Raw genomic sequence first — 26,695 nt, 5'->3', positions numbered from 1 at the left:
GGTATTTGGGTGCGCTGCAATGCTCCAGTGGGATTCCTTCCCAGGTAATCCTCAGAGCTCGCGATGCTTGTCTGTTCTTAAGGTGAAAAGCACATGTCTGTGTTTTAGATGGATTAGGGATCAGCTATGAAAAATACGTTACCTTTCCGTCATGCCAAATTCTGAGTTAAGAAAAAACAAAGGGGTAGCTGGAAAGTGTCAAAAATATTTATTAGTCAAGCCTGAGCCAGAATCTAAATTTATCCAGTTGTGAATCTAAATTTATCCAGTAGAGAGTGGCTTATTCCACACCAAAAAGTAAACAAACTGACAGAAAAGACCATATGAGGCAGGGTTATGGGATAAGTACTTATCCCACATCCCTGCTTCACACTATCTTAATGTCATGTTGTTCTGCTAACTTTTGTGTTCAAAAGATCTGGATAGGATTGAATAAATGCTTAACAGGGCATACCTCAACTTTGGATTTTGGGAGTGAAGATCTTTCCACACTTTTATGCAGTGCCAGTGTCTCCTCAATATATTGCCACTGGGAGCAGGAAGTAGAATTATTTCTTTGAATAGGTATGTGAAGTCATGCATGAGAAAATTGGTGTCTTTGATGATGGAGAATTTCCATTAGAGAACACGAGGGAAATAATAGCTTTGGTGAATGGGGGAAAATAACTATTCTCTCTTCTCATCACCTTACAGGAACTGGGCTGCCCTGCCCTTGAGGGTGTCTTCTTATCAGAGGCTGAAGACATACAGAAGTTGCTGTGCACCCCTTCATCCCACCGCCTGGATATATTGGAATGGATTTGCACCAGGTAACCTCCATCTCAATTTGATCCTATTACTGTAATGTCTGTCTTTCTCTCACTGCTTCCTGTACAGGTGGAGCTACAATAACAAAACTGTGTCTCTTGCTCCTATTGATAATCTATTTTGTGTATCTATAAGCTTTTATTTTACTTATTTATATTTTCATTTTTTATGTAGCCTGCTCCATTTTTAAAGCTAGAGATGTTTTGTGACACACAGCAGGTCTGGCATATGAAGAAAAAAAGCAAATTCCTTCAGTCTGATTGTATCTCAAGGCTGTGTGACCTTGATTTGGAGGATTGCCACACAGTTAGATCAAGACACTCAAGAAGCAGCTTACAAAATGAAAGAATGTGAACTGCATGTAGTGGCGTTAATATTCAAAACTGACTCTTGCAAGTGAAATCCAGTGACAATTGTTCTTTGTCATGTGCATGAGTGGGGAAGGTGTTAGGAAATATGGTACCCCAGATCAACTTTCAATCCTGTTCCATGTTTTTGTAGTCATTTGTGTACCTGGAGACCCTTATGAAAGGGAGCAGGAACATGAAACATCAAATAGGAATTGGGGGTGTTTATTAAGTTTCTTGATGAAGGAATCTACACGCAAAGTTAGCAATTTTCTTTCTACTTTGACAGCTATGTCGTTTGTGAAGCATATTTGCAAATCAGAAACCTGTCATCCAGAGGATCTTTTCATTAACTGTCCCTAGACTGTAGAGCAGAGCTTTCCACAGATGTGTCGCAATCAAAGAGCCCCCACGCCATCCCACTAGAAGAGATTCCCAACCCCCTTTTGTCCAGGCAGGAAGACCACAGTTTAAGCCCTCCTGACAGATAGCCAACCCACCATCATCCCATTGGATGATATGTCATTAGGTAACCTTCTCTGTAGGTGTTGAGGCAAAGGCTGGATGGCCATCTGTCAGGTGGGCTGTGATGTTGTCTTCCTTTGTGTCAGAAGGGAGTTGAACTGGATAGCCCTTGGGACTCAACCATATCTATCTATCTATCTATCTATCTATCTATCTATCATCAACACTTTCTTTCAGTAATATTATCTCTTGACCAATGTTTGTGAGGAACCTCATGGAGCGGCCATAGAGAAAACTATGCAGTAATCAACTTTAGTACATAAGTAGCATCAAGAAGAAATCTCCAAACCTCATTTTGACAGTAGAGATTATTTGAATCTATTGTATAATATATTGTATGAAACTTGTATAATAGGTTGGCTTAACCACCGGCTTTCTAGTAAAACTGAATGACGGTTTTAGGATACAGGTCTAAAAAGTGAGTCATCAGAAAGAGTTTGGAAAGCTGTGCTGTAGAGACCTGCCAGAAGAGATTCATCAGCTAAATGGGCTATCAGAATTTAAAATAGAATTAAAGGCCTTTCCAGTCAATTTAAAACTATAAAATTTAAATTGACATTTTATTGGTTTGAATTATTTTAATGTGTGTTTTAATCTTATGTATATGTGTTTTAATCTATGTGTTTTAAATGGTTATATTATCTACTGTATTTTAATTCACACTAACCTACCTTGAGAGAGAGGTTGGTGAGAAATAAATAAATGTGTTGTTGTGGTTTGTACATGGTGTTTCTGCACCATCGTTTTATGAGCAGAAATAATATTCCCTGTATAAACAAACCTTGTTTTCTGCAAAAAAAAAAAAAAAACCCAAACAAACAAAACCCCCCCGTTTGCACAGTTCTACAAAATGCTGGGTTTTGTACAAATCACACATTTATTTTTTTTGCACAGGATAAGTCCACAAGTATAAGATTTTCTGTATGCAGGAAATAATAATTCTGCATAAAAATATAATGTCTGTGTTACATGCAAATTATACACATATTTAATCTCAACCTGTGAATACCTTCTCCAATGCAGGATTCTTGACACTAGAAAAAAATTAGGAATTTTTGAATATCCTTTCCATTCCTAGAAGGAATTTGAGAAAATTAACAGAATTTGTGAAAATCAGAACAAAGAAAGATACTGAAGAGTCAAAAGGGTAGACAATAACAGTGTGTTTCCTTTGTCCCAGAGAATTAAATGAGGTGTATAGAGAGCTCAGGCACCCCCTATCTAACTGGCTCCTCCCTGGATTCTGTTTTCAGTCACAGTAGTTTGGTGAAGTACAGAACAAATTTTGAACACAGATGGACAGATAAGTCTGATCAACCACAGCTAAATATCGTATTGCATATGTAATCATCCTCCTTTCTCTACCAATGTTGACCTCAAGACCAGTTGCAAGGTGGAGCGCAGCACACTAACAGTGGCTTTCGTGAAGAGGCAAGCTTTGAACTTCACAATAATTTTGTAACTTAAAAGGATTCCTTTAACTTTCTGCTGCTGGCATTTTTCATTCTCTGTTACCTTCCTAATGTGCCTCTTCCCATTTATTATTATTATTATTATTAACTTTATTTGTACCCCGCTAGCATCTCCCGAAGGACTCGATGCGGCTTACACGGGCCGAAGCCTCAAAACACAATACAATAGAAAACATAACACAACAATAAACAAAGCAAATCAAACAATTAAGCAAAATAACCACAATAACAATACATCAAGACACTATTAAAACTGGTTCGGCCAGCGCAATGGGGTACAGGGTTAAAAGTGCTGAGATGGCAGGAGGAACGTAGGATTGAAAGTGTGGTGTGCAGCAGCATTGGTTGTGCTAAAGTGCTTCCAGGACTTGGGATGGGGATTCCTAATCTGCGAAGGCACATCGGAACAGCCAAGTTTTTAGGTTCCTTCTGAAAACTGCTAGAGTAGGGGCCTGACGAAGCTCCTTTGGAAGGGCATTCCAAAGTCGGGGGGCCGCCACAGAGAAGGCCCTGTCCCGCGTCCCCACCAAACGCGCTTGGGACGTAGGTGGGATCACGAGCAGGGCCTCCCCAGATGACCGGAGCGAGCGTGTGGGTTCGTAGATGGAGATGCGGTCACGCAGGTAGGGTGGTCCCAAACCGTTCAGGGCTTTGTAGGTGAGCACCTGCACCTTGAATTGGGCTCGGAAAATAAATGGCAGCCAATGGAGCTCCTTGAACAAGAGGGTTGACCTCTCTTGATAATGAGCTCCAGTTAGCATCCTGGCTGCTGCCCGCTGGACCAATTGTAGTTTCCGAGCCGTCTTCAAGGGCAGCCCCACGTAGAGCGCATTGCAGTAATCCATTCTAGAGGTGACCAAGGCGTGGACCACCCCGGCCAGATCCGCCTTCACGAGGTACGGTCGCAGCTGGCGCACAAGTCTCAGTTGTGCAAAGGCCCTCCCGGATACCGCCGACACCTGAGCCTCAAGTGTAAGCGAAGAATCCAAGAGGACACCCAAACTGCGGACCTGTGGCTTCAGGGGGAGTGTAACCCCGTCCAACACAGGTTGCCACCCTATACCCCGATCCGGTTTACGATCGACCAGGAGGACCTCTGTCTTGTCGGGATTGATCTTCAGCTTGTTCTTCCTCATCCAGATCGACACAGCGGCCAGGCACTCGTCCAGCACCCGAGGAGCCTCCTTGGAATTAGGTGGAAAGTTGTAGTAGAGTTGTGAGTCATCCGCATAAAGATGGCACCCAACTCCAAAACTCCGGATGACCTCTCCCAGCGGTTTCATGTAGATGTTGAAGAGCATGGGCGACAAGATAGAGCCTTGCGGGACCCCACAGGTCAAAGGCCAGGGGTCCGAGCAGGCGTCTCCCAGCTTCACCATCTGGGTGCGTCCCTCCAGGAAGGACTGGAGCCACGACAGAACCATGCCCCCAAGGCCCATCCCGGAGAGACGACCCAGAAGGATACCATGATCGATGGTATCGAAAGCCGCTGAGATGTCCAGGAGAACCAGCAGGGTCACACTCCCCCTGTCCAGCTCTCTGCGGAGGTCATCCACCAAGGCGACCAAGGCTGTCTCGGTGCCATGACCAGGTCTGAAACCAGACTGTGCCTGATCTAGGTAGTTGGTATCGTCTAGGAAGCCCTGGAGCTGCGAGGCGACCACCCGCTCCAGCACCTTACCCAAGAAAGGGAGGTTGGAGATTGGCCTGTAGTTGTTCAGCACAGTGGAGTCAAGGGAAGCTTTTTTGAGGAGTGGACGAACCACTGCCTGTTTCAAACCCGATGGAAAAATCCCTTGCTCCAACGATGCATTGACAATCAATACAAACCAGTCAACCAACCCCTCTCTGGCTGATTTAATGAGCCAAGATGGGCATGGGTCTAGAGGTGAGGTGGTCGCCCTCACAGCCCCAAGAACCCCCTCTACGGTTTCAGGAAGAACAAGCCTAAAAGAATCCCACAAAATTGGACAGGCAGATGCCTCCGTCACCTCTTCAGGCACTGCGATGGAATTGGAGTCAAGCTCGAGGCGTATCTGAGCGACTTTACCTGCAAAATGGTGTGCGAAATCGCAACACCGAGCTGCTGGGTCATCAGTGACCTCCTCCACCACAGGTGGGTGGAGGAGTTCCCCCACGACCCGAAACAGCTCCGATGATCTATTTGCTGCAGACGCTATCCGGGTGGTCGTGAATGATTTCCTGGCCACCCGTATAGCCACGGAGTATGCCTTAAGAGAGGCTTTAGCCCGTGCTCGATCAGACACGTCCCGAGATTTCCTCCATTTGCGCTCTAGCCCCCTTCTCGCATGCTTCATCACAGTCAACTCCCCGGTGAACCAGGGAGATGGCCTGTCACGACGCAACGAGATGGGGCGTTCGGGTGCGATCGCATTTCCTTTTATGCTCTTTTTTTTTAACCCATTGTAGGACGTAACTTATTTACAGACTTGTGTTTGGAAAGTAATAATTAAATATTAATAAATAAACATTATATTTTATCACCAATAACAGTGATAAATAAAACAGTTTGTTACATCATGTTTCCCTAGCCTGATACCATCCAGATGTATTAGGACTCTAGTAGCTATCATGTCCAGCCAACATAGTCAGTGGTGCTGTTGGCTAGGAATGGTGAAAGTTTTTGCCTATTTCTCTGTCACTCTGCATATATCTTGCCTCTTCCCCAAGTAAATAACTCAAGGGACAGTTGGCCCTCTGTATTCTTTGATTTGACACAAATGTCACCACTCATGGCTTTAAAATAGTTTTAAAAAACAGCAAGCTTTTTGTAATTTTTTTTGTAATGGGACATTCACAAATTTTGGTTTCCAGTTGAGTACTGGAATCAAACCCCAATGAATATCGAAGACCTGCTGCCATTTGCATCTTTCCTGTAATCGAAGACATTTTGAAGACAAGATTGAGAATGTTGCTATATATAATGAAAGGCTATTGTCTAGCTTTCTTTTCTAGTGCCAGCTCTGGCAGTACAGGTGGTTTTTGTATTCGTAGATTCAACGATACATGGATTTAATATATTTTTTAAAAGCCAAAGGGAGACTTTCATTTTGCCATTTTATGTATTTACTTGTTGTTGTTCATTCGTTCAGTCATTTCCGATTCTTCGTGACCTCATGGACCAGCCCATGCCAGAGCTCCCTGTCAGCCATCACCACCCCCAGCTCCTTCAAGGTCAGTCCAGTCACTTCAAGGATGCCATCCATCCATCTTGCCCTTGGTCGGTCCCTCTTCCTTTTTCCTTCCATTTTCCCCAGCATCATTGTCTTCTCTAAGCTTTCCTGTGTTCTCATGATGTGGTCTCTACTATCCTTCCCTCCAATGAGCAGTCAGGCTTTATTTCCTGAAGTATGGACTGGTTGGATCTTCTCACAGTCCAAGGCACTCTCAGAACTTTCCTCCAGCACCACAGTTCAAACGCATCTATCTTCCTTCGCTCAGCTTTCCCTAAGGTCCAGCTCTCACATCCATAGGTGACTACGGGGAATACCATTGCTTTAGCTATGCAGATCTTTGTTGCCAGTGTGATGTCTCTACTCTTCACTATTTTATCAAGATTGGACATTGCTTTCCTCCCAAGAAGTAAGTGTCTCCTGATTTCCTGGCTGCAGTCTGCGTCTGCAGTAATATTTGCACCTAGAAATACAAAGTCTATCACTGCCACCGTGTTTTTTCCCTCTATTTCTCAGTTGTCAGCCATCCTTTTTGCCATAATCTTGGTTTTTTAATGTTTCACTGAAACCCAGCTTTTACGCTGTTTTCTTTCACCTTGATTAGAAGGCTCCTCAGCTCCTCCTCGCTTTCGGCCATCAGAGTGGTGTCATCTGCATATCTAAGATTGTTAATGTTTCTTCCAGCAATTTCCACCTCGTCAAGCCCCGCACATCGCATGATGTGTTCTGCATACAAGTTGAATAGGTTGGAGGAGAGTATACAACCCTGCCGTACGCCTTTCCCAATCTTGAACCAGTCTGTTGTTCCATGGTCAGTTGTTACTGTTGCTACTTGGTCCTGATACAGATTCCTCAGGAGAGAGACAAGGTGATTTGTTATGCCCATATCACCAAGAACTTGCCACAATTTATTATGATCCACACAATTTATTATGATCCATTGTACTACACCTTCATATGTAATGAGACTTGAATATCGATATTTGTATTCATGGGGGTTCTGGAACCAAACCCCCGAAGATATCAAAGACTCATTATAAATCTTGGTTTCAAAATGATTAAGAGTGCTGTGTTAAGGCAATGATCCCATTTTGTTCTCCCTTGCAGTGTGTATCCACCCCTCAAAGAACAATTTTCATCTCTCAAAGAATCGGAGTCAGATTTAAAAATAAAAGGTATGTTTTGTGTTGAGGTTGAAATGGCAAATATGCAATCACTGTCATTCCTTGGGAAATTCTTGAAATGCTTGTGTGTGAAGGAGGGAGTGTCTGCCTTCATGGAGATGGCCTGTATGAACTCTGGCAAGCATTGAGTTCCAAGTAGCATTTCCCATGATGTGTCCAAAATATGACTGCCACAGTTTAGTCATCATCACTTTTAATGGGGGTTCAGGTTTCATTTGCTCTAAGACCTATACATTTGTCTTTTTGGCAATTCAGAATATCCACAAAAATGTTAATACTCTGAATTTGAGATGTGATCCTCTTGTATCACATTTCAAAGGACTTATTTCTCTTCCTGTCAGTGTTCTTCATTGTCCAGTTTTCACAACCATACATAGAAATATGTGCTCAGTACTCAGACTCAAATTGTATCCTTCCCTGTCAGTGGGGTGAAGCTGAGCAATCCCAAAAGTAGTGGGTATAGTTTGTTTCATCTGGAAACTTGCAGTTTCTCCTTTATAAATGAATGGTGCTGTTTAATTGTATGTAGGAAATTTATTTATTTATTTATTTATTGTATTTGTATACCGCCTTTCTCAGCCAATCGGCAACTCAAAGCAGTTTCCAACAAAATAGTACACATGATACCAAAAAATCATAGCGAAGCTGTTTGGAATACTGTTAGGGAGGGTGTTAAGCCTACCCCTGTTGACCAAAGATGGGGGAGAGCCTAGAAATAACTTCTTAAAATTCAGTTTAAAATTTGATAATCAAAATTTTTATTATGTTAATTCTGTAACAGCCACTGTTTAAATGATTTTATAAAAGTTAACTGTTCAACAACTTATGATAATAAAATTGACAATTCAGCATGGCTGTGTGTTTTTAACATTTTAATGTTATCCAATGAAATTTCTTCATCGCGTTAACCTTATATGGTGGTATTGAATTGTGGTGCTGTTAAGATTAATATGTAAAGTGCCGGCAATAACATTTGCAAGCTCTGATCTTATTTGGCATCTTTTCCAGCTTGTCCCATAGAGCTCCAAGAAAACAGTTGAAAAGCAAGCCACTCTTTGTCTCTATACTGATCAGAGGTTGTTAAGATTATTTTTTGGACTCCTCATACAGTTTCCTGGGATCCTCACGATTGTAACACCCAAAAAATAACTTTTAAAGCCTTGATATTTTCCTCACAACTCAGTCTGCATAACCTCCTCTGGTTTTCCGTTTATGGTCAAGCTAAACTCGTGTAATGGAATGTAGAACTGGCTTTATACCCAGATGGATAGATAAAGCTGGTTGACCTGAACTGTGTTTCATTTCATCTGAGAGCTGGCATTTTAAGCCTAGATGAATGTATCTTTCACTGTGAGTTTGTGAGATCTTCATGGCAAATTTGCCTTAAGAATGGGTTGCTATACGTTTTTTGGGCTGTATGGCCATGTTCCAGTAGCATTCTCTCCTGACAGTTTGCCTGCATCTGTGGCCGGCATCTTCAGAGGTCTGAAGAATTTTCAAGAAATGATTTAAACCTTTGCTTAATACCTCTGTAAATATTGTACTAGTAAAATATCACTTGTAAGTCAGAATAAAAACATGTGACACAAAAGTTTCCAATATAATAAATTAACAAACACTTAGTATTTAAAAATATTTGGAGAATAAATAGGAAGTCTTTGTTAGATCACAGAGGCCCTCACGTAGACTCTCATTTCCCAAAGAAAGCTTTTTTCAAATAAGGGAATACAGAAGTTACAATTGTTTTAAAATACAAAACTAACATAGTAAACTACTCTTCAGCACCTTCAAAGAGCCAATTGAATCAGCTTTTACTGAAAGCTGCTTACAAAAGGACTTGACTAGTAAATACAATATAAAGGATGTTTCAAAACAGATGGATCAAATTTCAAAATGGGATATTTCATGATGACAACATCTTGTGATTACATAAAATGTTACCAACGGATCAATTATTTATCAAGTTAGCAAGTTTTAGTCACTATTTTGATCCAGAAAAAAACCCCACAAATGGATAATATTTTATTAGACCTTAGGTTGTAGAATCACCATCTTGCAAATGACTAGCCCAGAGGTTGTTTGTGATCAGGGAGAGGCACTTGGCAGCAATAATTTGAATCACTTTGCCCACCCTTTCAATGGCAAGTTTCATTCATGGGCAGTTTTCTTACCAAACCTTGTTTCCACAACAAGCCAAATTTTTCAAAATCCAATTATCAAAGAGACAGAAAGTGAGGTGAAATATTCTGAACAGTGACATAGACAGCAAAACCTTCTGTGGTGGCACGGTAGTGCCAGGAGATTTGAATTTCTTTTTCTTGCACTGTTAGTTTGTATGAATTTATTTAGCCATGCATTTTGCAATCAGGTAGCTTCCCCGGGTTGCAGCCATAGGGCCAGCAACCTGGCAATCATCGAGTCTTTAGACCTGCCCCTTTCCCCAGGGTTTTGGAGGCAAAGGAGGACTTTTGTTCAGTCTCACTGTTTGAAGCCTAATAGCAGGACGTGTGGGTTTCTCTATCCCACCTGCACAAAGGCTTCACTACTCACAGCTCTGCTGGGGGAGTAAGGAATTTCCACAGCTTTTGCTGGGGGAATACAGCCAGGACAGTTCCTACAGCCTTCGTGGAGTAATCTAAAGGACACCGTTCAGCTTGGCAGATCTACAGAAATCTTGTCTGGTAAGGGACCACTCAGGCTATCCATAAAGCAGCTTGGAGCCGGGAGTAGGGGCCTTATGCCAGCAAGGTAAAGAAAGATTGCCCAGGGAGGGGTCAGAAGATTTCCCTAAGGAAGAAAGGAACAGTTTACCACCAGTTGCCTGCCCTTGATAGCAGATTAAGAAAGCTACCGGTTTTCCAAGGTTATAAAGCATTTACTTCATTTGTTTGAAGATTTAAGCCCAAATAAAGAACTTTGTTGAACTTATTTTGAGCCTCAATAGAACTTTGTGTTGGGAAATCTAAGGGGCCCTTCAGCTGAGGCACCCTGGCATCCCGTTGGGCATACAGAAGGCACGTCGTGTAAACAGACATTATTTCAGGCCCAGCGTGCAACAGTACACTTTCCTTATGCTGTCCAAAGCTTGTGTGTGTGTGTGGCAGGAGTTGCACTTAAAAATGTCCCTTTTCTGACTTACATACAAATTCAGCTGAATAACAAACCTACAGAACTTATCTTGTTCATAACTTGGGGACTGTCTGAACTGCAGGAACATGTTAATACCTAATGAAATTGTTTGCAAGACTGCAGCCTGAACTTGCAACTTTTTAAGAGGAAAAAAAAACCCCTATAATTCCCCCAGTTAGCCTTTCTGGTTGAGACATTCTAATAGTTGTATTGCAAAAGAGGGGAACTTTTCCAAACTGTTGTCTTCTGCAAGGAGACTTGTACAATGCGAAATAAGTTGTTTAACTTAAGGGCAACTTCCCCCTGATTCTCTGTTGCAGTTTTGTCATTTGGTTGTGAAGTGCTGGCTAAGAAAAAGAGAAAGGTAGAAATCCTTTTTTGTAGAAGTTTTAGTTCAGACTCCTCAGTAGAGCTCGAAGGTGGCCAGCATCTGCTCCACATTGGCAGAGCCAACCATAGTGAGATCATTCTACAGATGTTGAAGTGTATAGAACCAATTACAGTGAATTTTTGAAAGATGTGTAAGACTGGAGATTTTTGTATGTAAACTATTCAAAGTAGCTGATCATTTCAGTATAGTAGGCTACATATCCTATCATTATAGAAGTACTGGTCATCTTCATTGGATAGAGGGACAGAATGGGTAAATGCAGCACTTGAAAGCTGACAGTTGTCTGGGTGGCCATACTGGTAGAGTTTATGGATTTGAAGTGTGCCCTTGGATGGAATTATTTCAACGAATTCATTTAGCTTGGTGCAATACTAAAGCTTAAATGTTAAAATGACAATTGCGAGTTTTTATTTTGAAAGTATAATTATAAGAGTAGCCATACTGAGTGTATTTGGCCGTGTTCTGGCCCAACTTACCTGCCCGAACATGCCTCCCTCTATGAACCATCTCAAAGGTTAAGATCATCCGGGGAGGCCCTGTTTTCGGTCCCACATCCTTCGCAATTGGTGGGGACGAGAGACAAGGCCTTCTCAGTGGTGGCCTCTTATCTATTGAATGCTCTCCCCAATGAAATTAGATCAACGCCCTTTCTCTTGGCCTTCAGGGAAAAAAAGCAAAAACTTGGCTGTGGAATCAAGCATTTGGGCAGTAAGCAATACAAGGAACAAACAGGGATTATGTGCAAGTGTTATTTGATACTGGAATGGCCTGCACTATGCTTATGGATTATGTGATTTTAATGTTTATTTGAATATGTTTTTAACTCCATGTTTTGATGTTGTTATGTTTTATGATTTAATTCAGGGGTCCACAAACTTTGTAAACAGAGGGCCAGGTCACAGTCCCTCAAACTGTTGGAGGGCCGGATTATAATTTGAGAAAAAAAACATGAATGAATTCCTATGCACACGGCACATATCTTATTTGTAATGCAAAAAACACTTAAAAACAATACAATAATTAAAATAGAGAACAATTTTAACAAATATAAACTGATTAGTATTTCAGTGGGAAGTGTGGGCCTGCTTTTGGCTGATGAGATAGAATTGTTGTTGTTGTTGTTGTTGTTGTTGTGTGCTTTCAAGTCATTTCAGACTTAGGTTGACCCTGAGCAAGGGCCAGGTAAATGACCTTGGAGGGCCGTATCCGGCCCTCGGGCCTTAGTTTGATGACTCCTGGCATACATAGACACACACATATATGTGCAAGCTTTGGATAGCATAGGGAAGGATGAACATCCCTGTGGTGTTTGTTGTCAGGCTATGTGTATAAGGTGTACCCGTAACACCAATGAATTTTGTGGTTAGACTCAGGCCCCATACTTAAGAGATCTCACAGTATTCCAAAATCCAAAAAAGGCTGAAATATAGAACACATTTGGTCTCAAACATGTCAGATAGACAATATTCAACTTGTCCTTAGTCTTTTACATCAACTGCTCTGAAAGGAGATTCCATCGGAACATGAGGAAGAACATCCTGACTGTGAGAGCCGTTCAGCAGTGGAACTCTCTGCCCCGGAGTGTGGTGGAGGCTCCTTCTTTGGAAGCTTTTAAACAGAGGCTGGATGGCCATCTGTCGGGTGTGCTTTGAATGCAATATTCCTGCTTCTTGGCAGGGGGTTGGACTGGATGGCCCATGAGGTATCTCCCAACTCTATGATTCTATGATGGCATGAGGTGAAATAACAGTGACAGTTTAACATCATTAAAGACTGGGCCCAGCCCCTTGTATCTCTTATGGGAAAGGATAATTGCAACTTACTTAGGAAAGAAAAATTTCCCACCTAAGTCTCTGGAGGAATGGTCTTAGTTGATAGGATTTGAGGACAGTATAGAGGTAGGCTGACAGCCTGACTTAGAATAATAGAATCAAAGAGTTGGAAGCCGCCTCTTCTTCAGGCTAAACATGCCCAGCTCCTTAAGCCGCTCCTCATAGGGCTTGTTCTCCAGACCCTTGATCATTTTAGTCGCCCTCCTCTGGACATATTCCAGCTTGTCAATATCTCTCTTGAATTGTGGTGCCCAGAATTGGACACAGTATTCCAGGTGTGGTCTAATCAAAGCAGAATAGAGGGGTAACATTACTTCCCTGGACCTAGACACTATGCTCCTATTGATGCAGGCCAAAATCCCATTGGCTTTTCTGAATTAGGCACACTCACCTGTGCAAGATGATGATGGTGGTGATGATGATAAATTTTATTTGTTGCCTGCCTCTCCTGATGGCTCAAGGTGGGGTACAACAAATTCAAAAACATATGAACATAAATATACTATAAATGATGTAGGTAAAAACACAAAAAATATATATATAATAAGTTGTCTCATGAGCAGCACTGCTCATGTTGCTGGAGAGATTATGTTTAAACTGGTGCTGTGGAGCAAGTTTGGTTGAGAGGAGAATAGTAAGTGCATGCTCATATTGTTTGAAACATGAGTGGAAAGTGTGTGTAATTCGAACAATCTCCTATTCCAACAGGGATGGCCAAGCTGGGGTATGATCTGACACTTTGCCCCGCGAATGACCTGGACCTCATCAAGGTAAGGACTGGTGATGCAAGCAGGGATGTCAGTGGAATGAAGTTCTTCTCACCTCCCAAGACTTCTTAGTCCATTGCCAAACTGTTCCCTGGGTATACCCCTTTTCTCCATGCCATGTTTCATTTTACTACAGTACACGGACTTGAGCATCCATGGATTTTTATATCCATGGAGGCTCCTGGATTCAAATCCGAGCAGATACTAAGGGCCCACTGTGTAAAACTATTTAAAAATCTGAGATTATACCCTTAAAAAATAGCTTCTTCTTTAACTCTTCTTTCAAAGGATTTTCATTCTACACTTTTTAAACTTTCATTACACTCTTCTGAATGCTGTTTTAACTGCTTTGAGTCCCCCTCGGGGTGAGAAAAGCGGTATACAAATACTGTAAATAAATTTATTTATTTATCGTGTCATCAGCAACCATTGTATTACAATTCTAACAAAGTAAAACAAACACACAGATTAAAAAGAAAAAAGGGAAGAAAAACACACACACACATTTTACAAATTTGGTATTTGGTTAAATGTCCTTTGACCAGTATCTGGCCACTTGGAGTGCCTCTGGGGTTGCCGCAAGAAGGTCCTCCATTGTGCATGTGGCAGGGCTCAGGGTGCATTGCAGCAGGTGGTCAGTGGTTTGTTCTTCTCCGCACTCGCATGCTGAGGATTCCACCCTGTAGCCCCATTTCTGAAGGTTGGCTCTGCATCTCGTGGTGCCAGAGCGCAGTCTGTTCAGCGCCTTCCAAGTCGCCCAGTCTTCTGTGTGCCCAGGGGGGAGTCTCTCATCTGGTACCACCCATGAACTGAGGTGCTGGGTTTGGGCCTGCCACTCTTGGACTCTTGCTTGCTGGGGTGTTCCAGCGAGTGTCTCTGTAGATCTAAGAAAACTATGTCTTGATTTAAGTCGTAAATAAATAAATAAATAATAATAATAACACTTTATTTGTACCCCGCTACCATCTCCCCAAGGGACTCCGTGCGGCTTACATGAGGCCGAGCCTGAATACAACAATACAAGCAATAATCGCAACAATACAAGCAATTAAAATAAAACATAAACATATAACATTATCAATAAGACAACATACAATTAAAACTATGGGAAGGCCAAATGTAAAATTAAAATTGGAAATACTGCTGAACATGGATGAAAAGGTAATAGTGGCGTTTGTGGAAAGACATATTAGGTTAATTTATTAAATAATAAATTAACTGGTTTCACATTAAGAGGCAGAATTCTTCTGAGTGAGCTCTGCCAGGAAAGAGATGCTGGCATAGAGGAACTATCACAGTGTGACTTGTCTTGTGCTTTCATCCTTGCAGGGAAAGGCCTCTGCCCAGAAGCAGCTCCACTTCCTGGAACAACTAGTAGCTGTAATTCCGGCTCAGGCTGACTTGGCTGTATCTGACTCAGTATCTGACTCTAGCATTTGTTCCAGGTGAGGAGATTTTTTTTTCAGACACAAAGGAGATCAGCAGCTGTGTCTTCCAGCAAGATCTGCTAGAGCAGTGTTTCTTAACCTTCCTAATGCCGCGAACCCATAAAACAGTTCCCCATGCTGTGGTGACTCCGAGCCATAAAAATATTTTTGTTGCTACTTCATAACTGCTACTGTTATGAATCGTAATGTAAATATCTAATATGCAGGATGTATTTTCATTCACTGAATCAAATTTAGCACAAATAGCTGATATGCCCAAGTTTGAATGCTGGTGGAGTTGGGGAGGGGTGTGATTTTGTAATTTGGGAGTTATAGTTGCTGGGATTTATAGTTAATCTACAATCAAAGAGCATTCTGAACTCTACCAAAAGTGGAATTGAACCAAATTTGTCACACAGAACTCCCATGAACAGAAAACACTGGAAGGTTTTGGTGGGCATTGACTTTGAGTTTTGGAGTTGTAGTTCACCTACATCAAGAGAGCACTGTGGACTCAAACAATGATAGATCTGGACCAAACTTGGCACAAATACTCAATATGCCCAAATGTGGACACTGGTGGAGTTTGGGGAAATAGACCTTGACATTTAGGAATTGTAGTTGCTGGGATTTATAGTACACCTACAATCAAAGAGCATTCTGAAACCCACCAACGATCGAATTGGGCCAAACTTTCCACACAGAACCCCCCCCCCCCCCATGACCAGCAGAAAATACTGTGTTTTCTTATGGTCTTTGGCAACCCCCCAGGGGTCCTGACCCCCAGATTGAGAAACACTGTGCTGGAGGGACTTAATGCCCTTTCTCTTTTGAGTTCTTGGCTTTATTGTTCACATGCTGGGCAAGATTACATTGGTCCAATTGACAAAAGTCTGGAATTCTTCGCTTCTAAAAAGCCTGCTGATTGAGAAATTTGAATTGTCCAGAAATTAATTAGGTGTTCTATGCAAATTAAACCCTGGATGTTTTGGGGTCTAGAATTTAGATAACTATTTTATGGGGTGGGGAGGGAGAGGAGGAATGTAATACAGTATCTGGGGCATAGTGGGAGACAATTGGGTAGTAGTTGCATGTCTGCATAAATAGTCAGAAACACATACTTCCATAGATAATATAGCTGGCCCTCCATATCAGCAAATTCTACATCTACAGATTCTTCTATGGCTGTATTGTTTTTTAATTACAGAAAAGCAAACTTTGATTTTGCCATTTTATCTAAGGTATACCTTTCACTGTGTCATTTGATATAGTGGGATGGAATTTAATATCCAAGAGCTCTAGTAATTTTATGTACAGTGGGGGCGGGGGGGGGGTATTTAGTTAGATACCAATTGTACAAGTTCTCCCACTTCAAAAGATGAGAGAGGCCTGTAATTGATTCAAGGGATTGTATTTTGGGCCTTCTTTTTGTTTCTAAAGTAATACATTAGAAATAATATTATCAATAACACATTTGCTTCTTTGTGGAGTAATAATGCCATGACTAGCATTAACTGTTAAAAGTACCATGACAACTTTAACATGGGTATAAAAGGGAAAATTTGAAATGAAACTTGAAAAATGTTATAGTCATCTTGTGAGATTTGGTACCATTTTTTTGTATTTTCTGAGTAAAATTGAAAAACTAATTAATAAATGGTAACTAAAATTAAGGTTTAACAGTACAGTACAAGTGCCTTACTTTTAAAGTGAAAGGTGACATGTTACTTTTCAAAAGAAGTACCAAACTCAAGATGATACTTTCTTTACAATAATGTTTCACACTGTACTTAGAACAACATGGCCTTTAGAAACACTTTTGAATCACAGCTTCTTTGGTTTCTGGATCAGCCTTTCTTCACCTAACATCTTCTAGATGTGATGAAATTAAATTTCCTATCAATCCTTGCCTGAACAGCCACATGGAAGGTGTGTGTGGACATTCATGCCCTGTTTCTATGCCCCCTTGGACTATTTTAGACCCGGCAGAGGTCTTTTTTTAAAAAACAATTGATTTCTGGCTTTTACTTCTGGCTTCCAGTTTATTTATGGTTTCACAAAAGCTCTACCATGGGTGTGAAGTGGCCCAGAAGACAACAAAAATGCCTCCCAGTCCTCTTATTTGAAAAAAAAAAGTTTTAAAAATGACCCCTTGCCATTCTTTTCAAACCATGAAAATCTAGCCCGCATATTGTATTTTCCCAGTCCTGTTCTGCACTATAAGTAGTTCTATTTAACTGGGATTACAAAGCACCTTTTCAACAGCCTAAGTATCATTTGACCATGGTGACCCAAAGGCCTGCAGTAGTCTTCTAGCCTCCTTTTCTCTATCTTTTAGCACTGAAGAATCTTTACTGGAAATGGTTTGGAGGAATGGAGAGTTCATCAAACAGGTTTTCTGCAGCCCTGACCTGCAGGCTGTGTTGAATCCACAGTGTCATCCCTGGAGCTCGGACATCAAGCATTTCCTAGCAGATGAAGAAGCATTGCATAAAAGGTGAGCTCCTTGATTTTTATGCTTACCATCTGCCAGAATTTAAGAAAAAGACTCCAGAAGTCCTTGAAGGACCTGTTTCTTGAGCTAGAGTGGAGCTATAATTCTGTGCTCAGTCAAGATAAGAAACCAAGAGCAGGAAGCATTCATAAAATGTCAGGTTGAATGGACGGTTTCTTAACTCATAGAATCATAGAATCAAAGAGTTGGAAGAGACCTCATGGGCCATCCAGCCCAACCCCCTGCCAAGAAGCAGGAATAATGCATTCAAATCACTCCTGACAGATGGCCATCCAGCCTCTGTTTAAAAGCTTCCAAAGAAGGAGCCTCCACCACTCTCCGGGGCAGAGAGTTCCACTGCTGAACGGCTCTCACAGTCAGGAAATTCTTCCTCATGTTCAGATGGAATCTCCTTTCTTGTAGTTTGAAGCCATTGTTCCATTGCGTCCTAGAAAACATTGTGTCCTAGAAAACAAGCTTGCTCCCTCCTCCCTGTGGCTTCCTCTCACATATTTATACATGGCTATCATATCTCCTCTCAGCCTTCTCTTCTTCAGGCTAAACATGCCCAGCTCCTTAAGCCGCTCCTCATAGGGCTTGTTCTCCAGACCCTTGATCATTTTAGTCGCCCTCCTCTGGACACATTCCAGCTTGTCAATATCTCTCTTGAATTGTGGTGCCCAGAATTGGACACAATATTCCAGGTGTGGTCTAACCAAAGCAGAATAGAGGGGTAGCATTACTTCCCTAGATCTAGACACTATGCTCCTATTGATGCAGGCCAAAATCCCATTGGCTTTTTTTGCCGCCACATCACATTGTTGGTTCATGTTTAACTTGTTGTCCACGAGGACTCCAAGATCTTTTTCACACGTACTGCTCTCGAGCCAGGCATTGTCCCCCATTCTGTATCTTTGCATTTCGTTTTTTCTGCCAAAGTGGAGTATCTTGCATTTGTCCCTGTTGAACTTCATTTTGTTAGTTTTGGCCCATCTCTCTAATCTGTCAAGATCATTTTGAATCCTGCTCCTGTCCTCTGGAGTATTGGCTATCCCTCCCAATTTGGTGTCATCTGCAAACTTGATGATCCTGCCTTCTAGCCCTTCATCTAAGTCATTAATAAAGACTCATTCTATACTATACTCTTATTGAGGTAGCAGTGACAAAACCTCCTTGTCTTCTCTATCAAGGTCCCTTCTATCAGAGACTTCTCATGAAAAGACCCTTATAGATGAGTTGAAGAAGCTGGAAGACACCGTGGCAGCTCTTAAAGATCTGAAAGCTCAGGTAAGTTATCTTTGTTCAGTAAAGGGATGGTTTTGTGATGTATGGGTTAGGCTAGTGGATACTAGGCTTGTGCATAGATTCATTATGGACATTTGCTTTTGGCTTGTTTGGTGGTTTGGTTGTTTCGGAAGCGAATTGACCACAAAAGAACAGTGACTGTCAAAAACCAGCTGCTTTTGGTTACACATGGAGTGTGGGAAGGGAGGCAGTCACTAGAAGAAAAAGCTTGAGGGAGAAAAGGGCACCACTCCAGCATCTCCAAATCAAGAGAGAAGAGAGGGCTTTTTAAAGGAAGCCCAGGATAGGATACTTCCAGGTTGATCCCTCTTCCTTCCCTGAGAAATGGGAAGCCTCCTTAAAACACCTTGGAAAACTGCTTGCTTCAAGGAGAGAGCATGTGTGCCTACAGCTCCTGTCTCCTCTAGAGCAGAAACAGCTTTAATCAAGCATTAAACCCTGTCTCTTCTACAGACAGAAAGGAAAATATTGCAGAAAGAGTGGTATCTTAACTTTGAGGCTTTTAATGAAGGCTATAAGGACAAACACAATCCCTAAAATGATGGGAAGGGGAGCCTGTGGGAAGTCCTATCACTCCATTGCCACCAGTGGGCCAGATAGAAAACAAGTATTTCAGCTTCCTGGATTGAAAACGGATTTCTGTCCTCCTGAATTTGGGAAGCTTCCAATAAATGGATTGGGACTCCCATTAAAATCCAGGACATCAAAACGGATTGTGGTTGCACAAACCTAGTGGATATTGCCTTTTGTCAGCTACAACTTCCTTACTCTGCTAGTGTATTGCATCAGCATCATTTGTCCATGGCACCTCTTGTTTTAGACTGTATGAATTTATCATAGGATATTGATGTGTTAGTACAGCAATATCCAATGATATTTATTTGACCAGTGTAATAGATACTCATGATGTATCATGGTTCTGTAATTCAGTGATTAATTATCCTTTGCTAGTGAAAGAGTTATAAGTTGGCCTGCATAAATAGGAGTATAGTGTCTAGATCCAGGGATGTCATGCTCCCCCTCTATTTTGCCTTGGTCAGACCACACCTGAAATACTGTGTCCAATTCAGGGCATTGCAATTGAAGGGAGACGCTGACAAGCTGGAATGTGTCCAGAGGAGGGTGACTAAAATGATAAAGGGTCTGCAGAACAAGCCCTATGAGGAGTGGCTTAAAGAGCTGGGCATGTTTATCCTGCAGAAGAGAAGGCTGAAAGGAGACATGATGGCCATGTACAAATATGTGAGGGGAAGTCATAGGGAGGAGGGGGCAAGCTTGTTTTCTGCTTCCTTGGAAACTAGGACGCGAAACAATGGCTTCAAACTACAAGAAAGGAGATTCCACCTGAACATTAGGAAGAACTTCCAGACTGTGAGAGCAGTTCAGCAGTGGAACTCTCTGCCCCAGAGTGTGGTGGATGCTTTTAAGCAGAGGCTGGATGACCATCTGTCAGGGGTGCTTTCAATGTGATTTTCCTGCTTCTTGGCAGGGGGTTGGACTGGATGGCCCACGAAGTCTCTTCCAACTCTAGGATTCTATGGTGAAAATTACTAATAAAAAGTGGTTGTAAAGATGGATAGAAGAGTTGCCACCCCTGCTTCTCCAAAGGTTTTGCCACATTTGTGTTTCCCTTGTTTCCTTCCTCTTATGAGATGTTCTCCAGCTGCTATCTCTATATTCAGGAGGTTTTTGCTTCCTTCCCTTCTCTGCTCTTAACCTGCTGTATTCTGTCACTATAAATGTTATTGAGTCCTAGGCTCCTGGCTCCCTTTTGTTACTGGTTTTTGTTATTTTTTTTCCTCACTGTGCTTTCTACTGCCTTCTTAAAGTTGTCATCTTGATGTGCTAAAATGTAACGATTATAGCCATTCAAAATTCAAAATCTGCTGGAAGGTCTATCTTAAAAGTACTGCCAGGCCAGACAAAATGCCTTTCTAGTTCAGCAAACCAGATAGTTGTTCTCCAACCTTGGCACCGTGTCTAGAGAAAAAAAAAAGCAGAACAGGGCCACATATTCCCTCACTTTTCTTACTTGCCTTGTCAAAGTAAGTACTTAGACCTCCTGCAGTACTATCCCGCCATAGAATTTCATTTACAAAGGACATCAGAGAAATACAAATTACTGTATATTCTGCCATATAAGACTACTTTCTAACCCAAGAAAATTTTCTCAAAAGTCAGGGGTCGTCTTATATGCGGGAGTAGTCTTATACATGGGGGTTGTCTTATACACAGGGGTCGTCTTATACGCTGGAGTAGCCTTATGCATGGGAGTCTTCTTATAGAGCGGGTGCTGAAACTTCCAATCCGGATTGGAGAATATTTGGTTGCTGCATATTGTGGGGGGAGCTCAAAAATGGCAGTGCCTGTGTCCCTGCCGTATGCAGCGACTGTATGAAAGCATTAAAGGCGAAATTGTACAAGTACGGTAGAAGAAAATCCATTCATCAGGATTCGTGGACTTAATGAGGTCCCGATGGTGAGGTGAAGGGTCGCCTCACCGGGAAGGTGTAAGTGAAGGGTGTAGCAAGCTGCAGGCGTCCGGGGTGCTCGGGGTATGGAAAAAAGAGATAGAATGGCTCTGGGCCCAGAAAAACACACCTCTTTTACCTGTCTGGCCCGCCCTGCATCCTATTACCGCACCTCCTCCTCTGCCTCTCAGATCTCACTCCTGAAGACTGCAGTGAAGCAGTGCAGGTGCGCATGTGAGAGATCTGAGAGGCAGAGAAGGAGGTACAGTAATAGGAAAATTACCATATTGAAATCAAATCTGATGCTTTAAAATTTTTATTTGGTGTGTGTTGGAAGAGACTTATATGACGAGTATATCCCAAACTCTATATTTTAACTGAAAAAGTTGGGGGTCATCTTATACACCCAGTCGTCTTTTATGCCGGAATATATGGGTAAGTTCAGATCTGTTCTTTGAGTCATAATGGGAGGCTGATGTTTGCTGATTGAGAAAGGGATGAGTTCTAAATAGTGACTGTTCTTGCCTGATGAGAGTAGGGTGGGGAGGCTCAGGTACACCAGAGCTTGGCATGGGATCCAAGATGATAACAGATTACTTTCTTACAGTAACAAAACTGGGCCTTTTCAGTGTCCTTTCCTGCAGGAGGACCTGGATGTGGCAGATGCATCCCCCGACAGTGGCACAACTCTGCAGACCCTCAAACTGATTGCATCTGACTTCAGCCACCTGCTCCTTGCCTTTGAGCAGGTGTATGAGAGTGACCTACAGAAGCACAGTGAGCGACGAGCTCTTAAGCTGAGCCCCTGTGGTCCCCTCTTCCAAGATGTGCACGAGAGCTTGACACTTTGTGTGCAGGTGAGACTGGGGGCAAGGAAGGGGCTCAATTTAATCAGTCCATGTAGCAGCAGCATGTTGTTGTTTATTCGTTCATTCACTTCCGACTATGGGGGACGCCTGGCTCGAGAGCAGTACATGTGAAAAAGATCTTGGAGTCCTCATGGACAACAAGTTAAACATGAGCCAACAATGTGATGTGGTGGCAAAAAAAGCCAATGGGATTTTGGCCTGCATCAACAGGAGCATAGTGTCTAGATCAGTGGTTCTCAACCTGGGGTCCCCAGATGTTTCTGGCCTACAACTCCCAGAAATCCCAACTGTTAGGATTTCTGGGAGTTGAAGGCCAAAAACATCTGGGGACCCTAGGTTGAGAACCATTGGTCTAGATCTAGGGAAGTAATGCTACCCATGCTCTATTCTGCTTTGGTTAGACCACACCTGGAATATTGTGTCCAATTCTGGGCACCACAATTGAAGGGAGATATTGACAAGTTGGAATGTGTCCAGAGGAGGGCGACTAAAATGATCAAGGTTCTGGAGAACAAGCCCTATGAGGAGTGGCTTAAGGAGCTGGGCATGTTTAGCCTGAAGAAGAGAAGGCTGAGAGGAGATATGATAGCCATTTATAAATATGTGAGAGGAACTCACAGGAAGGAAGGAGCAAGCTTGTTTTCTGCTGCCCTGGAGACTAGGATGCGGAGCAATGGCTTCAAACTACAAGAAAGGGGATTCCATCTGAACATGAGGAAGAACTTCCTGCCTGTGAGAGCCGTTCAGCAGTGAAACTCTCTGCACCGGAGTGTGGTGGAGGCTCCTTCTTTGGAAGCTTTTAAACTGCTTTGGGAGACGGTGTACGGCATTCGGACAACGTGGCCGGTCAGAGTTGATGGCAGAGGACCATTGCTTCAGTGCTGGTGGTCTTTGCTTCTTCCAGCATGCTGACATTTTTCCACTTGTCTTCCCAAGAGATTTGCAGGATTTTTCGGAGGCAGGGCTGATGGAATCATTCCAGGAGTTGCATGTGACGTCTGTAGGCAGTCCACATCTCGCAGGCGTATAGCAGGGTTGGGAGGACAATAGCTCTATAAACAAGCACCTCGGTATCCCTACGGATGTCCTGGTCTTCAAACACTCTCTGCTTCATTTGGAAAAATGCTGCACTCACAGAGCTCAGGCGGTGTCGAATTTCAGTGTCAGTGTTGACTTGTGGAGAGCTGGCTGTCAAAGTATCGGAAATGGTCAACTTTTCTAATGTTACACCATTAAGCTGTATTTCTCGCATTCGAGAGGGATTGCCTGGTGACTGCTGGAAGAGGACTTTGGTTTTCTCGATGTTCAGTGACAGTTCCTGCTATCATTCAACCTGTGTCTGGGCTGTATCACTTCAGACTGTGATGAAGTTCCACACACAACCCTTGTACATAAGAAGGGAGGGTGGTGGAGGCCTTTATAGAGTTGTAGAGAAATGTTTATTATAGAGTGTTTAATGTAATGTGTTTAAACTGTATTTATAATGTTTATTATAAAGTGTTATCTATAATGTGTTTGAATCTGTATTTATGTATTACATTTATTGCCATGGCCTAGCTGTGAGGGATAGGTTGCCATGGTGACATGACAAGACAAGGCAGAAGAGGAGGTGGGCGGAGCTTAAGGAGAAAAAGGTTTGAAAGTGTCAGTTAATTTCCAGTCAGGAGGAAGAGACCCTGAGGAGAAGAGCAGAGCCAGTTAAGGGCTCTGGGAAATAGCAGAGTCAAGAAAGGACTCTGGGAAAAGTAGTTTAGTCCGGTGGATGAGACCCGGGGAAGAGGTTCAGAGTCAGTTAGGGCTCTGGGTTGTGAAGCTGTGAGAATTCAGTAGTTCTTAGAATTTGTGAATATTTCTTCAGCAAGAGAGCTGAAGGTGTTACCTTGTTAGATTGCTTAGGTTAAAAGAATCTAACAGAGGGGGTTTAAAAGATCGCCAGTAAGGAAAGACTGGTGATCAGTGGTTTGTTCCGAGTATAGGGCAAACAGTGTGGATATTCACAATAGGGAACTCTGAAGTAGTATAAGCACTTCACTGAAGAAGGAGTTTGTAGAATTGTAACATCAGAAGCCTGAATGTATCTCAAACCAGCCATTTTGTAACATCAAGCCTTGTGCCAAGTTCAAATTCTCAAAACTGAAACAATTACGTTCTGTTAACAATAAAACTTGTTCTTTTTGTATTTCAAACCTGCCTCCTCCATTGCTTTTATGCTTGGTGCATTCCACACTACCAAAGTCACCTCACAACACAACTAAAGATAAACAGAGACATAAACCAGCGTCTCTAAACATATTGGTGGCAGCTTAGTTGATATCTAAAAGAAGGTTCCTCACAGAATATTGGTGGCATTAAAGAAGATTAATACTTCCTCACATAATTTTTGTTGACAAGCGGTGGCATTAACGCTTCCTCACAAGAGTCCTTCTTCCTGATGCGCAGATTTCTACATGGTATGATCGCTTTTCCAGGTGGTGTGATCAAGCCACCTGGAAAAGCCTTTTGTCATGTAATACCCCACCTCTCACCTGAAGTGATACAGTAAAACATAGACCCTGAGGTGAACACCTCAGCATGTCTGTCTACATCTGTTTAGTTATTTACTTGATTCTGTATTTTTCCCAAAATGGGGTTCAAGTTGGCTATAAACATGAAACACCCAAGATGAAATTGTCATGTGTTCTAGCTCCTTGTGGTAGGTGTGTGTGCCTATATACATAGCCTTCAGAATATGGGCCTTGTGCATCTTAAACGCTAACAGAATTGCAAACACATACCAACTCTGTACTCTGTGCAGAAGTGGAGAGATCTGCATTTGATGGAAGTGGGTTCAAATTCTTTTAGGTTTATGCCACAGTAAAATCTGTCGTGCTGCTACAAGAATCTAGTGTGCTTGGTGTCCCCCGATCCTGCCTTTCATGTATGATCAAAAGTGAGATGGAATGTGGTCTCCTCTCTTTTCCCCATCTAATTTGCTTGATCAAATTCAGGAGTCCAGATCATGAAGAACTAGATGGGATTAGTAGTGCTGTGGATGCCAAATTAGTGGGATGGTGTAACTAATTAGTTTCCTTGGTTTCGTGTATTTCTTCCACCAGGAATTGCAAGGTCTGGCTCAGGTTACAGAAACCACTGCCTATGTTATGGAAACAGAGAAGCAGAGACATGAAGAGAAGGTGTTTTGGAGCGGCAGTGTCAAATCCTCATTATGTAAGTCCTGCACCCAAAGAGTGTGTATACTTTGTGCTTGGCTGCACCTCTGATATGGAGCCTTGTCTCTAGGATTTCGCTTTCATCTTATGATTTGAATAGCTTCAAAATCCTCCTTCCTGTAGTGCTAGTTACAACTTTTCCTTTCTCTCCAGGATATAAAAAAAGTGTCAGGATGAGGCTGAGAAATTGATTCTGTCTTAGTTATTATCTAACCTGCGCTTAATAAAAAGCTCCTATTTTTCAAGGGAAGAAAATTGGGGGAATATACAATGGGAGTGGGAGGCAGGCTGGGAGCCAGGCCCATTTAAACAGATATTATTAAGCATAGTGTACTTCAGAAGGAGCCCCCGGTGGTGCAGTGGGTTAAAGTGCTGAGCTGCTGAGCTTGTTGACTGAAAGGTCACAGGTTCGATTCTGGGGAACGGCGTGAGCTTCCATTGTCAGCCCTAGCTTCTGCCAACCTAGCAATTCGAAAACATGCAAATGTGAGTAGATCAATAGGTACCGCTCTGGCGGGAAGGTAACGGCGCTCCATGCAGCCATGCCGGCCACATGACCTTGGAGGTGTCTACGGACAACGCCGGCTCTTCGGCTTAGAAATGGAGATGAGCACCACACCCCAGACTGGACTTAATGTCAGGGGACAACCTTTACCTTTACCTACATCAGATGTTACTCTAAAAAGTGGCAGAAGAAAGTTGGATCAGTCAAGTTTCTGAGTGTCCCCTTTTTCAATGGCAGCAGGCAGAGAAAACAAAGGAGGATGGCGAAGGCTGCCAAGCTCAAAGGGAAATAGAGACCATGGCTCCAAGGTGCCCCGGTGCTTCCCTCCATTATTCTGGTGCTAGCAGTGTTTCTCTTTTTCAGCTTCAAAACTTGAAGAACTGAAACAGAAGTACAAGACTATCCATGGCATATTGAAGGACTGCTCATGATCCTGAATGTGAATGAAGCATAGATGATTGGGAAACACAGAAAAAAAGAAGTGTCATCATGGTTGTAGTCCCAAATGTAAATATATAGTTGGTTAAATTTTTGTAGAGCATTAAAATATATTTTTCATTCTCTATATGTTGTTCATATTCACTATCTCTTTTCTTTATCTTACTTTCTTGCTTTGGCACAACAATTCTTCCACCTCACTCTTGAGACTGCCTCCCCCAGTCCCCGAGCCCCTTCACCTTGGACTGAAAGTGATTTTTGCACCAACTATGGTAGAACAGGACTGGTGACAGCACACTCTTCTTGTCCTTCTCTCCCAACAACAGCCT

General features: G+C 42.4%; 1 protein-coding gene across 1 annotated transcript in view; it reads left to right on the top strand.

Annotated features, from left to right (window-relative positions):
* HAUS7 (HAUS augmin like complex subunit 7) overlaps window positions 1-26,493 on the top strand; it is a 31,178-nt gene extending 4,685 nt beyond the window's left edge. The window contains exons 2-10 of the mRNA XM_060763179.2: window positions 694-809; window positions 7,453-7,520; window positions 13,590-13,651; window positions 14,978-15,093; window positions 17,414-17,572; window positions 18,760-18,856; window positions 21,975-22,202; window positions 25,310-25,421; window positions 26,292-26,493. Of these exons, the coding sequence (XP_060619162.2) occupies window positions 694-809; window positions 7,453-7,520; window positions 13,590-13,651; window positions 14,978-15,093; window positions 17,414-17,572; window positions 18,760-18,856; window positions 21,975-22,202; window positions 25,310-25,421; window positions 26,292-26,359 (1,026 nt within the window). The 3' untranslated portion in view covers window positions 26,360-26,493. The remainder of the gene's footprint in view (window positions 1-693; window positions 810-7,452; window positions 7,521-13,589; window positions 13,652-14,977; window positions 15,094-17,413; window positions 17,573-18,759; window positions 18,857-21,974; window positions 22,203-25,309; window positions 25,422-26,291) is intronic.
* Window positions 26,494-26,695: the final 202 nt, after the last annotated feature.

The sequence above is a fragment of the Anolis sagrei genome, chromosome 2 (assembly GCF_037176765.1).
Source record: "Anolis sagrei isolate rAnoSag1 chromosome 2, rAnoSag1.mat, whole genome shotgun sequence".
NCBI classification, from domain to species: domain Eukaryota; kingdom Metazoa; phylum Chordata; class Lepidosauria; order Squamata; family Dactyloidae; genus Anolis; species Anolis sagrei.
The sequence above is the reverse complement of the archived record's forward strand: the minus strand, read 5'-3'. Positions and strand labels throughout refer to the sequence as shown.